The 16,607-nt window shown below is 38.9% G+C and overlaps 1 protein-coding gene across 1 annotated transcript in view; it reads left to right on the forward strand.

Annotated features, from left to right (window-relative positions):
* Positions 1–16,607, forward strand: part of REEP3 (receptor accessory protein 3) — a 41,369-nt gene that overhangs the window by 16,909 nt on the left and 7,853 nt on the right. The window contains exons 2-5 of the mRNA XM_082311034.1: positions 2,851–2,923; positions 7,325–7,401; positions 7,923–8,043; positions 9,326–9,439. Coding sequence (XP_082167160.1) covers positions 2,851–2,923; positions 7,325–7,401; positions 7,923–8,043; positions 9,326–9,439 — 385 coding nt within the window. The remainder of the gene's footprint in view (positions 1–2,850; positions 2,924–7,324; positions 7,402–7,922; positions 8,044–9,325; positions 9,440–16,607) is intronic.

A 16,607-nucleotide genomic window follows, 5' to 3' on the forward strand; every position in this document is an offset into this window, starting at 1 on the left:
TGAAAGGCATTTCAACATCTGAAACATGTAGGTAAGCTCAGCTGCAGTGGAGTAGTGGCTTGTCCATGCATTTTAAGAAGCTTCAGGTTCCATCTTCTGTTAACTCCAGTTTAGCATGAATTGTGAAATTCTCAGCATCCAGATCCAGGTTTTAAACTGCTGCTATGGTACACCAGTTATGCTTTTTCATATCAATATTGTTTTAAGTGATCTGCAGTGCACCATCCCTCTCCACTGCAGAGGGATCTGATCTTGTGGAGACCTGCTTGAAGTGCCCTTTAGCTCCTCTGCTGCTATCAGCCATTAACAACTCTGTTGTATGGGCAAAGGCCCAATGTATGGAAAGATTGCAAACGTGCCCCAGAAGATTTGTTCAGATCTAGTCTTGTGTTGTGGAAGTGAATGCATCCTAGAAAAGAGCTATACGTGATTAACTAGCTTTGACTCTTACAATCAGGTAGTAATTGTTTTTATTATCCCAAATTCAATTAAAACCAATTATTTTTCTTAGAGCCTTCTTTTCTTTAAAGGTAAGAAAATGTATGGTTCAGTGTTTGAATATTTTTCTTAAGTTGAGTTTTATAATTTTTAAATTAAATGATGAGGAAAATATGAGGAAAATATGAGGAAAATGTATAATTACATATTCAGGAGAGGATGGGGATGTAGATGTGAGATTTATACATCTGACTGTGTCTGGCTTTGGGCTTCTTAGTGCGAGAAAGATGTTAGTTTATTTAAGAAAGTTCAGTGGAGGCCACCAAGATGGTCACAGCACATGACTTGTGAGGAGAGTCTGAATGAACTGGGCTTGTTCAGCCAGAAAAGAGAAGGCTTTGGGTGGGACTTCTGAGCAATCTTATGTAACTTTTTGGAGGTTACAAGAGCCAGACCCATTCTCTTTTGTGCTACTCAGTCAAGAGAGACAATGGACATAAACTTCTGGTTCTGACTGGATATAACTAGGAGGCTCATTAAGCATTGGAACAGGCTGCCCAGAGAGTATGTGAAATCTCTCTTTGGAAGTCTCCAAGACCTGGCTGGCTGAAACCTTAAGTAGCCTGGTCCAAATCTGATGTCAACCTTGGTTTGAGCAGGAGATCGGACTAGATGACTTCACAAGGCCCTTCCAAACATGAAGGGTTCTGCAGTTATGCTTCCATAATTTTATCCTCACTCCTCACCTGTGGCATTTATAGCTTAACATTAGTACCTCTGCCACTATCCCCCTGCAACAGCCTTCCTTCCACTAGTAACCGTGTGTTTGTCTTGCACTAGAGGTGGAGAAACCCTCTCTGATATCTGTGATGTTGAAGAAAGTATCTCACCTTTGCTGTTAACAATTCCGTATTTTTTTCACTTCTGTACTATACATTAACTGTTGGAGATTACTTTAGTACTCTAGATTGGCTTCCTACCGAGCAGAAGACTCTGCCTACCTATCAGAGTGGTGCTTGGAAAATGGTGTATATCAAACTGATTGAATTCAAACTTACGTTGATATCTTGTATACTAGGAAAGTTCTGAGGTAGTCTTCGCAAATAACATCTTGTAGAAGACGAAGGCTCTAGGAGTAGTTGCTTAGAAAAAAAAAAAAGTAAGTTGGGCTACAAGTTCTTAGAATCCTTTCCTGGGTCTAACAGTAAAGTAAAGCTTGATAGCGTCATGCAGTCCTCTGCAGTGGCTCTGTAGGTAGAACCACTTATTTAAAGCTACCTGACACAACTATAAAACCTTGAATTTTAGTTGATTATTTACTTTGGTAAACTTCAACCATTTGAGTTGAAATCTTACATGCCAGATCTGTCCCAGGTGGACTCGTATTAAAAAAAGCACGTGATGCATCTTCCTTTGCCTAACTGTGAGAAGTTAAATTACTTAAGAGTAATATTCTTAGCTGATCTCTGGATATCCCTACAAGTGTAAATTTCTCCCACGTAACTGTCCTGAGCAAGTTGTAAGTGATGCTGCAGAGATGTAGCCAGACTTTTCTGTAATTGCTGCTTTAGGCCAGCTGGAACTAAGGGCAGGCAATTGCTTGACTTTACAAAGTGTAACAAGCAGGTGAAATAGAAGTACGGAGCCCTTACATTTGTCAAGGAGATGGCAACTACAGCTGTTCAGTTTCTCATAAAGAACTGTTCCACTAGTCTGTGGCCAAGACTCTTACTAGAAAATGCTGTATTGCAACAAACTGGTGTTAGAGTAGATCTTTTTTCTGATCCTGCTCTCAGCATGGATTGCTTGGCACCCTCTCACCCCGCTCTGCACCTTGCTTTTGATGAATTTTAGCAGAAATTGGCTGTCCGAGCAAAACTGGATTAATTCCCACTTGCCTCCATTTCCACGTGTTGCTGTTGCAGAGTTGTAGCAAAAGGAGATGAAATTATGTAACTCAATTTTGTGGTCTTAAAATTACTTTTGAAGAATCTTCTGGTAATCTGATAGAAGTAGATGATTCTGATTACCTACTGATAGTTGTCAGAGGCTCTTTTTAAGTGTGATAACACTGCTAATGTGGAAACAGTCTTGGTATGGAGAGACTGCAGGACTGGTTTTGCTTGTAGCTGAACCAGAAGAGCTACTAGTTTTACATTATCTATTAGAGGCAGTCTTACGAAACTGTTGTCTTCAGGGCATACAGCCTTTTCTGGTCATGTTGCTCTATTTTTGTGTGTTGCTGAACTTCTTCCAAGCAGCCTATAACATTGTGATTCCCCCCCCCCCCCCCCCAAGCTAAAGAATGGGATTTTTTTAATTAAGTTGGCTGCGTTGCTCTCATGATGTATTGTCACCGTTTTGTTGTATACAGTATAACAGATTCTGAAAACTCTTTTTATTTTCCAATAGGCTGGTGTTTGGGATGCTGTATCCTGCATATTACTCATACAAAGCTGTGAAGACAAAAAATGTGAAGGAATATGTAAGTCGCATTGATTTAATTGCTTAATTGGATGCCTCTGCTGACACACAACTGTGAAATTTTCATTATGCAGTGCAATAAATCATATGAAACCTTGATTTGACTATCTTAGTATGAGATACAACACCTGTGTGAATGTAGTGGTAATCCTGTGATTTTGTTTGGAGAGCTAAAGCTGAAGTTTCTCAGACTTCTAATAGACTTTACTGAAATGTGCCCAATATGTTATGCTGTATACTGATATTTTTAGGAGGATTTTTAAACATAAACCTTGAAGTGTTGGCTGCATTTTGGTGTAGTGCCCAAAATAATGCCCTTTTGGGCAGGGGGTAGAAAAAAAGGTTTCCTAATTCTAGCAACACCTGTAGTAAAAGCAATGACATTGATTCTCAGTGACCGCTTGTACAGTAGCAGCAGTTTAATTGTCATTGTATGGAGCTCAACAGGCGATTCAAAATCTCCCTGAGAAAAGGGTAGCTCTGGTTAATCTATCGTTCCTCAAAGATGAGAAAAAAATGTAACCGGGGAAGGAAAAGATTTGGTTAAAGTGATGTGGAAGAAAGAAGCAGAACAGACAGAAGAGTAAGACAGAGGAAAAACACTGTAGTTACTGCAGTTTAGAATTAATCTGTTAAGTTATTTACTCTTCAGTGTGAGCAATGGTGATTACCACAAGAATGTTACCCGGTTGCAGTCACAAGGAGCTTTGGTGACCGAGTTAGTTCCCTGTTTTAAGAGGCAGCCTAACTTGATTTCGGCAACTAACCTATACTGGATGGAGTCAGTGCCATCAGTTATTTTAGCTCGGCAGCCGTAGCTGTGACCTAATGCTGCTGCCTGGATGTGTGATGTCTCTGCTTTGTACTTGCTTGTAGTAGTAGAATGCAGTAGCTGTTGTTCCTCCCCTTGTATGTCTCGCATTTAGCCTGATCACTCCATGAAGACTCCAAAGTGGATGTCATATTCATACTTCTACTGTTTTCTGTGTACAAGCTGATTAGAGCTTACTTGCGCACATAGAGCTAGTGCTTGCCAGAGCTAAGCTTCAGGGAGGAAAAATAATCAAAAATAAGAGAATTTCCTCTGTCTCGTGCTTACTTTACCCTGTCAGGAAAGCATATAATGCAAAGAATTTATAATCTGCTTTTCTTCCCTGCTCCCTCAGAAGGGATCTACAGGCTAAGTAGAGGATAGCAGTTTTGAACTCTAACACAAGAAATCACTTTAAGAGGTTACCATTGCCTCTTGCAATATGTTTGTTTTCTAGAAAAAGAAAAGTAATGTTTGTAGAATGCTGAGATTTTGACTTATCTCATTTGTCCAGTTAGCTATGACTTAGCTGTCTTTCTTGGGCGACCTTTTTTTAAGAGATGCCTGTCACTTACACAACACCTTTAATGGGGCCTGGAACCGTATTTTTCCAACTGTGTATTTTCATTTAGTTTGAAATCACTGTTTTTCAGTCACCTGTGGTCTTTGACCAGTCCCTGAATTTGCAATTGCATACAAAATGTTCATGGGGCTGGGATGAATGAGACCCATCACAGTGACTTTTTCATGGGTGGGGAATGACATTGATTAATCAGTGAATTACCACTCCATTGCTGGTTGGGTTGAGTGTCCAGATAGATCTTAGGGATGATCCATGGCTTTCGTCTTCCTAGCTGGGTCATTTTCTTTCATGGAGAGGGTGTAGGTTTAACTGCAGCCTTCCAAATGGCACATCTCTGCTGCCAGTCATTTTATGGCCCAAGCACAACGTCCTTTCCAGGGTTATGTGTGGCTCAGGAACCATCGGTTTTTGTTTGCTGCAAGAGTTTTATAACAGTGAAATTTTTGACTTAGCCACTGCTTCCACCAGTTAAAAACAAACAAAAAGTACAGACATTTTGACTTGCTGTGTAAGTCATAGTGCAGCAAATTGTTCAAAGATTATTTCTGGGGGGAAAAAAAGTGTTGCTGCTGGTTTTTGTGGTTTTAAAAGACTTACAGACTTCAGTTCTAGAAATTAGGATCTATGCCTTTGAGGAGATTTATTTGTTCTTGTAATTACCCTAGTTTAATGGAGTTGACTAAGATCTTTGAGGAGTTTTTTCACTGTATTAGACCAAAGTGCTTGTAATAAGCATCTGAAACGTAGTTTAGAAGTCCAAACCACCAGTCTTCTCAAATCCTGGCTTCAAAATCCTGACTTGAAAGGATGTGCTTCAGCCAAAGCCAACAAAGATGAGCTTAACACTTGGATGGTAGAAAAAAAGCTCAACAAAACAAATCTGTAATCACCCTTTTAACATAAAAAGCAAAACTCAATCAAAGCTTCTGTAACTTCATTTTTAAGAGTTAAGTAGATAATGGTCTTTTGGGCAGTGTTAAATATGACCTTCTGTTTTTCCTGGGTGGTTTGGGTTTTTTGTTGGGTTTTGTTTTTTTGTGTTTGGTTTTTTTTTTTTTTCTTTTTCTCCTTGATATGAAAACCCTGTAAGTCACTCGGGTTCATTTATCAAGGATACTTTTGGTACCTAATGCATTAGTTGTACTAGAATGTAATTTGACTTGCGTTCTTGAGAATCTTTGCCCAGGCCTCAGGAGGACTCCTGGCAGATCTCATGCGCCCTTCTGCAGAGCATTTCTTACTGTTCCTAGTAGCCCAGGAGAAATTTCACTTCTGCTGTTGTTCCTAATTGGATAAATAGGTGTTGATTAAAGAATGAATAGCCTGGGTAAAAGTATTGGAGAAAAAAATTCAGTATTGCATGGCATCTCAAAAATTGCATTGCATCATGCTTAGGTTGATGGGGCAAGGGTGGGTGCTAATTTTATTTTTATTCAGGTGTTGAGACTGGTTCATGGAAGGGTCACCAGTCTAAATGTCACATGGCCTGTCAGAGATGACTTCAGCTGTTGTGTACGTTTGTCTTAGTTTATTCAAGCCTGAAATATCTAAATCCTCTGAGAGCTTGAAGTGAAGAATGTCATCACATGACTGAGTTTCTTTTCAAATTGAAATGCAGAAAAGCATTTAAGATAAATGGGTTTCAAGTTGTGACAAAGGAAGTGGTTTTAAAGCATAATGCACAGTATGAAATAGGCAGCAGTGTAGCATTTAGGTTTTGAGTACTTATTTAAGTCCACTTCAAAAAAAGATTGCTTTAAAAGTGAAGATTAAATCTGAGCCGTGTCCTCTGTAGGAAAGTATAGATATTCCTCCTTTTGATAGAGGGTACTACGAATTCACGGCTTGAACTAGTGTGTAACAAATGTGGTATTTAATGTTTTGTGCATATACCAAAGAGTCAGTAGTCTGTATATCACAAATGAAACAAGGTTACTGTGTCCGGTTGCAGGTGATGCTTTTCTTGTCTTTTCTTTCTTTTTTTCAACTGTTTTGGGGTTTGTTTTGTTTTGTTGTTTTGTTTTGTTTTTTTTCTTAGCATAGATAGTGTTGAAATTTAAAGAACACGTGGGCGTTCAGTTAGTGTGAATAACCAGTGGTGGTTTGCACTGACCTATTTTGGAAATATCAGTGGCTGAATGCAGTGTATTTTAGAGAAGATAAATGCATGGAACTACTTCTATAATATTTATTCTGAAAGATGTAATCAGTTTAGACAACCAAATCTGACCAAATGTTCAAGATAAATGAGAGATTTAGTTAACTATTAGAAAACAGAATTAAAACTTGTATTTTAAGAGCATTGTCCGATTTTAAAACAAAGATGTATAGTGTAAATCTTAAAAGTATATATATCTATATACTGAAGCATTAAGATGCTTACATGTGAGCTCTTTTATTAACAAGAATTTTGTAGTTCTTCGTATACAAATAGAATTAAATTTCCATGAAAATGTTTTTTTTCCTGTCTTGCCCCGCCCCGGTGTTAATACCATAATGCTAAGCACACATACAGAACTTAACTGCAGAGTATAGCTGAATAAGGTATATTGTAAAATGCAAGCAAGGGCTACCTGACTTACTAATGCTGACTGTTGTGTTTGTGGTATAAACATATGGATGGGTGTGGAAGAGAGTGAAATATCCTTTAGGGCTATAGCGGGAATTGCATTTCATACTTAGAATAATCTACTGACTCTTTGCAGTGTTTTTTTCTTATCACTGAAGCTTTCTAGAGGCAGAAGGAAATCTGTGAAGCCAGCCTAGGTGAGGTTGTGACCCTGGTGACCCAGCCATTTCACTCAGCTTGTTGCAGCTGCCACCAGTTCTACTTATGAACAGAAAACCCTTAGGACCTTCATATAACTTAACTTGAAACTCGGCTGACGCAGACTGAGATACCGTTGAATGTCTTGCTTTAACAGCTCTGAACTGACTGTACAGTCTATAGTGTATTCTGTGAAAGGTGAAATCAAGATTCTTACTGAAGATGGTGTTTTAATTTTCAGGTTCGCTGGATGATGTATTGGATTGTGTTTGCTCTTTATACAGTTACTGAAACAATAACTGACCTAACAGTCTCTTGGTAAGAGCCTGCTTTTTATGAAATCTGTATGAAACTATATTTGTTTCTGATGTTCTTTGATTTGTAATGATTTAATTTTTATAAAGAAGTTGTGTTTGTTGATAGCCCTTTTTTTCAGGAAAAGGTCTCAGAGTGTATGTCAAGAATAACATCTGTTTTCAAGCTTGCTGTACACTGTCACTTGAAGTAGGGGCTATAAGACTTCCACCTTTGCTGTAGAAACTGAATAGGGGAATGGAACTCTTAAAAGGATGGACTATAATTTCTCTGTGCAGGAATGTATAACGCAAAGCAAGTATATTAACTGTTTCCATTTCTTAAATGACAGTATGGTCAATTAAAAAATTAAATCCATAGGTCTATAACTCGTTCAATTTTTGTCTAATATAACTTCTTGTATGTGAAGAATCCTATATGCTAATATGTAATTGTTTTTTTAAGAGATCTCTTCATGATGATTAATTACTGTGCATTCTCTTCCTGCAGTTGTTGATTTCATGCAACCTTTAACTTGTTTGTAGGTTTCCACTGTACTACGAACTGAAGATAGCTTTTGTTATTTGGCTCCTTTCCCCATATACTAGAGGGGCAAGCTTAATCTACAGAAAATTTCTTCACCCACTTCTTTCTTCCAAAGAAAGGGTAAGAAATAACTTCTCATATTTTTAATGCCCGATATGGAAATACCATGTGCTGAAATACTAACTGTTGCTAGATACACGATAAAAGCAGATCAGTGTGTTACTGGTTTGCCAGGCAGCAGAACCTTGGACTAGAAGAGGTGAGTGCTGAGCAGACAATGTGCTACTTTCTATTGACATGAGATGGCCTGGTGTTCTCTGGTCTACTTGGTGCACTTTGGGGAGCCCAGTTGAGTGGAAGTGATGCAGTTTGACTTTCTACTGGAAGAACATGTGCATTACACTCTGTGCAGAAGCATGAATGCAGTTTTAGCAACAGCTCTTCACGTTACCGGCTTTTCTAGCATAACCTAGTAATAAAACTTATCAGGACGAATGACATTGACTTTTTCTAGTGTGCGAACTGAAAGGATAAGAGGAGAGACTTTCCACTGAGGTTTAAGGGAGGATGAGTCTGCAACAAAAAATACCCAAACAGAACATAGCTAAAGTATATTTAGCTTTAGCCAAAGTATGACGGGGCCACAGATCTGCTTAGCTCTTTTTCAGTATTCTGTTTGGATGTGTGGAAAGAGTGATTAGCAAAGGTGTGAAGACTACCACTGAAAAATCTCACAGTACAGAAAATAGCATTCATAAAGGTCAGTGCTGGGCTTGGCCTTTATTAGGCAAAACAGGTAGCTGACATGATTGCCACTGATATGAACAGTAAGGTCATTTTGACCACCTGAAGGTTGAACTATAAGCAGTTTGCAACTTCATAAGCTAAAGGGTTTTTTTTCCCTGTAGTCTGCTAGCTGTTGTGAACTACCTTGAGGCCTTTATCTCCAGCTCCAGGCATTTACCACAGCTGGGGATAAATGTCATGACTGTATTGTCCTTGGTACTTAACTATGTCAAAGCTCTGGCTTCAGAAGTTTTGTGAGCTAACTCTACCTTTCTAAGGAGCTCTTAAGATTTCATCTTAAGCATGTTATATCTTGAACAGCTTTTGTCTGACAAGCTAAGCTTACTCTCTGTAAGGAAACCTGCTATGTAGCTGCAATGTTTCTGAGCTGAACAGAAGTGATCTATTTTATCTTCTTGTTTGACCAGACATCATCCTTTTTTAAATGAGGGAGTATAAGTGAATGAAATATCAGTATACAAAGGCAAGGGTAATTGTCCCATTAAATATTTTCTTAAAGATTTCTTCCGTCTTCCTTTATTGATGGAAAAATAATACTGTGGGATAATGTGAGTCTCTTATGCACAGCCCTCTAAAATATGTTTTTTTCTTTTAGGAGATTGACGAGTACATCGTACAGGCCAAAGAAAGAGGCTATGAGACCATGGTGAATTTTGGAAGGCAAGGGTTGAATTTGGCAGCAACTGCTGCAGTGACAGCAGCTGTAAAGGTAACTTTGTGCTTGCATTAATTGCTTTTGTTCTTGATATACTTATAGAACAGTGTAATTGTACTGAGGATTTGCCATTCCTAAATAAATACTTTAATTCTGCAAATGTATTGAAAACCTGGAACACAAGGCTTGCAGCACTCTAGTCCTCCTCATACTATGTTTGTTTGTTTAAGATGGCTTGTAGTTATTTCTTGGATGATGGGGTTGAATTTACTGTAATTCAAAAGATACCATGCAGTTTTCTATGCAGGTTTTTGGTAAAGATGACCATTGTTTCTTTTCTGTCTCTGTGCTTTCTTGTTGTAAACAAACTATTTAAAGGATTTCTGGCTTTTCTGCTGTTTTTCTCCAACCAACCTGAGGTAACTCCACATATGAAGTAAGGCATGAAAGATTACTACCACAGATAAAATTTATCTTGACACAATTAACTTGTTTGCAACTTGTCGATTGAATTATTAAATTAATATACTAAGCATAAGCCTGCATATCGCTGTTTAGCATACTCTTGCTTTGTCATGTAATTTCCATTAAATTGTGAAGTAACGTGTGGTTGTTCCCAATTTATGGTCCTACAAAACTCATGACCTTCAGTTGAATTTCAGAGGGTTCTAGGTCTAGGAAAACAAAATACAAGCTTATAAGTAAGATTCTAAGTAACTTGTGGCCCACCAAAAGGAGTGTAACATTAGGCAATGTGTATCTTAACTAATGGTCATTTAAACCAAAACACAAAGTGTGGAAAGATGTGTGTGTCCTAGTTAAATGATAGTTTTAATGCGATCAGGATTAATTTCTTCCTGGGAATAAATGAAACTGCTGTGCTCATAGTAACAGGACTGAAAACCTGAACACTGTTAGTAGATAACAGAAAGCAATGTAGAGATCCCTGGCTGTCAAGGTTAAGTAGGTACAGCTAGCATTTAACTTAAATTTCTGTGCTTGTATGTGAACTTCTTGTTTTATAAATCAAAGACGTTTATAAAACCTGCATTTTCAAATGCTATCTCAGAAAGGTTTGGAAAAATAGTCATGTGTTTCTTGTTTGTTCATTTTCTCTCTTTAAAAAGACATATGTGGGTGGTAGTGTAAAAAATATCATTTTTGTTTTAAAATGCAGACATAATGAGCCTAAAATACTGAGAATGTGATTCAGTTTGATCACTGGTTCTTTTTTGTTATTCAAATTCTTAGTATTGTCTTGAGGCATGAAATAATTTAGAATGAAATAGAGTACACCTCTAAAGGCATAAAAGTATCCAGAGTGAAAATAGGTTATTGAAAAAAAAACCCAAATAACAAACAAACCCAACAAACAACCTCAAAGTACCCTACTGGGAAAAAGTTTAAGAACTGTGCTAAATGCTAAAGTGCAAATTCTTTGCCAAACAGCACATCATCATTTTTTACACTGCACACCTGTAATGATACTTATGCTCTGTGTGTTTTCCTTAAGTCTGGCTCAGGTTGGATATTTCCTTGTTAAATCCTTATGGTGTTACAGAAATGTTGTAAAATAAATAACACCAATATCTCCTCCTGCTTTCTTCTGAAATAATGAATAACTTTGTCCTAAATGTCTGTGTTTAGATTTCATTGCTATTCAGCTGTGACTGGCAAGATGCCTGCTCTATTTGTTAAAACTTGTTAAACATGCTCATGAATATTTGTACAGAATTAGTTCAGTGCAGATGAGATGCTTGGGCAAAACAACCATCACTATACCAAAGACCTAAAATAGACAGGCTTTTTAAACAGTATGAAAGAAGAGACTCTGAAAATCTTTATTTTGGCATGTTAAACCTCTCTTCAGTTTGTCATTCCAAAAAGCTGAGCATGACTGCTCCATGCAAGCAAATGGAGACAATGCATGTGTTCTTGATTTTGTTCCCTGTTTTTCAAGAGTTGACTGCTGCCTCCAGCAGGTGAAAAGATTATCCCTTTCAGCATGAGCTGGTGGAGCATGCTATAGGATTTCAGGAATGGAATCTTATTAGTGGGATCAGTTTTGATGGGAAGGAGACACACTTTCATCACTTTTTTTTTTTTTTTTTTGGAAGGAGCAGGCATGCTTATTCTGACATATCAGATCTCAAATTAGGAGTAGAGAATGTGGGAGGTTAAACACAAGAGGAGGTCCAAAGAAAGCTTCTGTTCACTTAAGTGTCCAAACAAGAGATGCTACGATGTTTGCTTATGCTGACTTTAGGAAGGTGGTAAAATTGCTTGGAAACTCTCTGGAATATTTTCAAGATCAAGTGTGGGAAAGAGCGGTTTTCTCCAAGGGCTGTTGAAGGAATATGGGATTAGTATTAAAAGACTAGTTGGCTGTGTAGGGGAGGCTGGAGCAGCCAGCCAGCCAGGTCGGTCTACTGAAATTTGACATAGACTTAAACCTGCTCCACTGTAGTTAAGTTAAAATGTAATTGGCAGGAGTCATGGCTTATAGTTTACATTCCTATACTGATATTTTTAGCTGGTACTTGTTAGCCACTGTTCATATAAAATTTAGTGTTTCAAACTTGCTAAATAGCATCCATCAGAAAAATAAATTGTGTTGCTGTCATGTTAATTTAAGAAAACAAATCTTTGTAAAATCCTGATTTCAGGAGACTTAGAGATGAAATATGGTCTAGGCTGACTTTTACAGGTGACTAATAAAAATTTTCTTTGGAGTATAAAAGAATCATCAACAAGATGCCTTTAATGATAGGAAAGTTGGAGCTCTTTCAGCTCAACAGTATATGGATTTGTGGAAACTATGTCCACAAGACTGAGTTCCACCTATTATATTTTGTATTTTGATACCTCTGCTTTCCAGATATTCCGAGATGCCCGTTACCTGTGCGTTGCAATTTTTGCCAACACATATATTGACTTGTCAAGCTACTAGTGGAAACTGGTTTCTATATTACCACGTGTGGGATGGCTGCTAATTAAGCTGTGAAATGCACTGTCCTCCTTTATGAGGTCACACAAGTATTGTTCATTTGTAAAGTATTATTTGGTTAAAAAAAACAAAACAAAACAAAAAAAACCCACACAAAACCAACAACCAAGACCATTTTGAGGGCTGTGTTTCTACATGTCTTTTAGTTATCCTGAATCTGCTGCCTCTTTGCTGGTTGGATATTATTCTAATGGCCCTGCTCAGACTTCCCCTTCTTCTCGCTCAGGGCATGGCAGAGGAAGGAGGTATCTTGCAGCCAGCTGTGGCGTACGGCCAATATCACTGTGAGCAGCTCAGCTCACCAGCAATATTGCTTTCATCCCTCCTCCCTGCTGGGACTGCCTGGCATGCTGCAGAGGTCATTCACAGGACAGCAGTCCCTTTCCAGGTTGAGAGGGAACAGAAGTCATTCCCCCTTCAGCCCGGATCGGATCAGGGAGAGAACAGCTGGGAATGTGGGTGCTGCACACTGCAGCTCTGCGGCCACAAAGCTCCAAGCAGCTCTGTGGACACGCAGTCCATTGAGAACTTGTCCAATGAAGGAAAGCAGCTTTGTTCAGTGATCCTGACCACCGAGGGGATGCAAGTCCAATTTAAACAACATAAAAAAGGGTCCCTGAGACAGACATAGTGTGTGGTGTCTGTTTACAGCAATTTCCCTGGGTTAAGTATATAGACTACAAAAATAGAGAAGGGCATTTCATATATGAGGGTCAGCTGATGAGACAGCATACTAATAGCTTACTAGAGTCTGAGTAGTCTCAAAAGGAGTCCCTTAAGTAGGCTATATTTATCAAAAACTAGACTTAGAAACCCATTACAACTTAAAATTAGTGCTTCAGATTGGTCACTGGTAATGAATGGGGTCTCTGAAAGGTGTTTAATATGCTTTAGGAAATGCTCTTGAATAAATAAGCAGACTCATTCTTCAAGACTTGCATTTTGTTTAAGACAACAGAAGCTTTACAGTTCATCTGTCTTCAGTGTTCATGTACATAGAAATTTGAGCACCGAAGTTGTTCTCTGCTTTTTTGTCTGCATTGCAACTGGAAGTGTGTGTGTCTCAATCTTTTGTGGGGCAGTTTAGCTGTCGGACTCTGGGCTGGATGCAGCCCGCTGTATTTCTTCTTTACTGATAGGAACTGCTGAAATAATGGGACACCACTGCAGGTGTGGCAACTGCTCTGCCATCTCCTCGTGAGCAGCATTTTGGGGCTGCATGTATGGCTGGGGAGAGGTGATGGCTGCTGCCATACCCATGGCATGAGTGTGGAAGCAGGAGATCCCCCTTCAGCTCCACCTGCAATTGGATTGCTCTGCCTTCTGTTTTGCAGGCAAACATCTTGCTTTCAAGCTGTGGCTAGTAACTCTGAACTTTGAAGCAAGATATCAAAGCTCTTAATGCATTAGTATTCTAAATGTGAGTTACTCTCACATTTCCTGCAGTAGAGGGTATTTAATATTTTTTCAGTCAGACTTTCATTCTGAGCTGATGGTAATCCAGATCCTCATAGAATGCTTTGTTTTAGCAGAAAGCAATTATCTGCTGCTTTTGGGCATGGGAGGGGTGTGGAAGAATCTTCCTAAATCTTAAGTGCTATATGAGCACAGCGATGTGGGGCTTTTTTTTTAATAATAACTAAAAAACCCCACACCTATACAAAACACCTTGACATTTGTCCTCCAATTAGTCTGTGCAGTGGTGTGAAGTAGAAATCGATCTTGATTTGGCTAGACTGGATCTTCCTAGGGGTGGGATGGAGACTGCATTCAGGCAGGAGGAGACTGGGGGGATTGTAGCGAGTACCTGCATAGGATTAATATAATGCGTGACTGCAACTGTGCAGTATAGCAGTGGTTGTGCAGCCCCCATTCCCATTGTGACTCTCAGGCATGTGTGCTGCAGCTCTTATTTGTATATGTGTCCTTTCAAACTTAATCTTTGCTGTGTGTAACTTGAGTGAAACTTTCCATCTTGGCAAGTACTTTTGGAATGAAGGGCCCATTGTATGAATCCGTTACGTCCTCGCTGAATGAGGCGGTACTCCACAGGAGTTCTAGCCTCATCGAGCGTGCAGTTTGGTTAAGGGCACAATGTTATTTTATGGCACATAGTTTGACTTTTTTCCCCCTTTGAAAAACAAAATTCTGTATCCAAAAGCTGCACTGAAAAATAAGGCTGAACGTTCCCAGCTTGGATCTAGTCCTATATATCTGCAGTGGAATAGGAAATGCACACTTGCAATGTGAATTCTTCTTAGCATTTTAGTTATTACAATCTTTAATTACGTTATCTTGTACAATTTCCAAATGTCTTTTTGTAGTACATCCCATGATGAATGAACTTGCTGTGCAACTGTTACGCAGGTGTGTCTTTCTAGGCTTTTGTTTCTGGCCAAATCCAGCTTCTGTCACTAGAGTAGATTCTGTCCACACCTAGTGAGTGGAGTTGTGCTGAATTTATACGGATTCTGCTGAGAACCAACTGGGTCTGTTTTAGGCATTCATCAGTGTTCAGTGATTGAGACCTGAGTCCGGTTGCATCTCTTCACGCAGTAGATGCAGACTGATCAACAGTCTTATGTGTTAAAGCAGATACTGGAAGCTGTTACTTGTTGTCCTGTCTCTCCAGTTCTCTTCTCTTCTCTAGTGTCCTAGCAGCTGACTGTCTGTTCTCAGGCACAGCTGGTTCCTGATTTGGTTTGCTGTGCAAGTGCTTTTCAAAGTGAGTAGTGGAAGGGCAGGATTCCTGCCTCAAGGCAGGACAGACCTGCCTTAAATAAGCCATTTTAGGGAATAAAATTAACTTCAGAATTCCTACAATAGTTTATACACAGACTGTTCGGTGTCACTAGTGCATTTTAACTCAAAGTCAAGCTGTAGTCGTGTTCTTGAGAACTATCAGTCATCCTACATGTATGTAGGAAGAACTGTGAAAGTAAAGGTTTCTACTTCTCTCACAGGGAACCCGTTCTTTGTTATTGTTTAGTGGCAATGTATGAATGGTGTTGTAAGAATTAAAATAGGTGGTTCTTGCCTGTGTAGCACACTGTCTTAGCTTTATATACTGTACTAGTAACTAGTCATTAGAAAATTAATATTAGGTTTCAGCCCCCCCCCCCCCCCCCCCCCCCCCCGCCTTTGGTGGTCATGCAAGCTTAAGGAGTATCACTCTACTGTCTCTTCGCTTTACATGGCTATTTTTAACATGGAATAATTTAGTGTGTTGGTCTACCATCTGCAAACAGCTGTTGCCATGAGAGTGGGAACAAATGGCTGTGGCCAGTGGTGCGAGAACTGCCTTACGCTGGTGCTGTTGCAGAGAAGGGTGTGTGGAATTGTACCCAGATTTCTGCTACTGCTAGCTAACATAACGCTCAAATGAGGAGTTTTACTTAAAAGCTTAATTTGTAAGAATGAAACAAAATCTTGAAGCCTTGCTCGAAGTGGGATTCATGCACAGGCTTGTCAGCCTTCCTCTGAAACGCTTATTTTTTGCCTCATATGCCAGAGAGGAAAGAGTTAAATGTTATTTTAACGTGACATTGAGTAATGTGCTTGTCCTTTTAGTTGCTTATACAATAAATTAAGCTTCAATGCTTTAATAATAACATCATCTTGTGTAAGATGGAAGAGCTGCCTGATGCCCCTTCTTTCCAAAGGGAACTTTCTATATGTCCCACGTAGAAAAGATGTAAAGACAATCAGAGCAGGAATACTGATGTTCAAATGTGATCAGCTATCCTTATATGTAGCATTAGATTTTTGGGTTGGTATTATTGGTCAGTAAAGCTATGTTAGTAAGAGAACCTGCTAGCCTGTAGTCCAGGCAGGACCTCTTTGGTTTGTGGTTTCAAGTTTCTTGTCAACTAGAGCTTTTGTAGTGCTGCCAGTTTCTCCGTTACTTGAGTTCGTGTTACAGAGTGTATTTTTAATACTTTTTTCCTCTCTCATGCATATTCAAATTTGTAGAGGGTAAAAAATAAAATAGCAGAAATCATTATTTATCTTCAACCACACTTTTTAAAACAGAAGTGTTAAACCCACTGTCACGCTACCTAGCACTGCTAGAGAAATACCATGTTTGAAGTCAATTGAGCATTTCTGATTTTTTTTTTGTTTAAACACTTCGCCTAACCCAAAAAGCCTTTATTTGCTCAGATTAAAGGACTGAAATGAGACATTTGTAATGAAACTGCTAGCTTATCTGTAACT

This window comes from Platalea leucorodia (genome assembly GCF_965183815.1).
Source record: "Platalea leucorodia genome assembly, chromosome: 4".
NCBI classification, from domain to species: Eukaryota; Metazoa; Chordata; class Aves; order Pelecaniformes; family Threskiornithidae; genus Platalea; species Platalea leucorodia.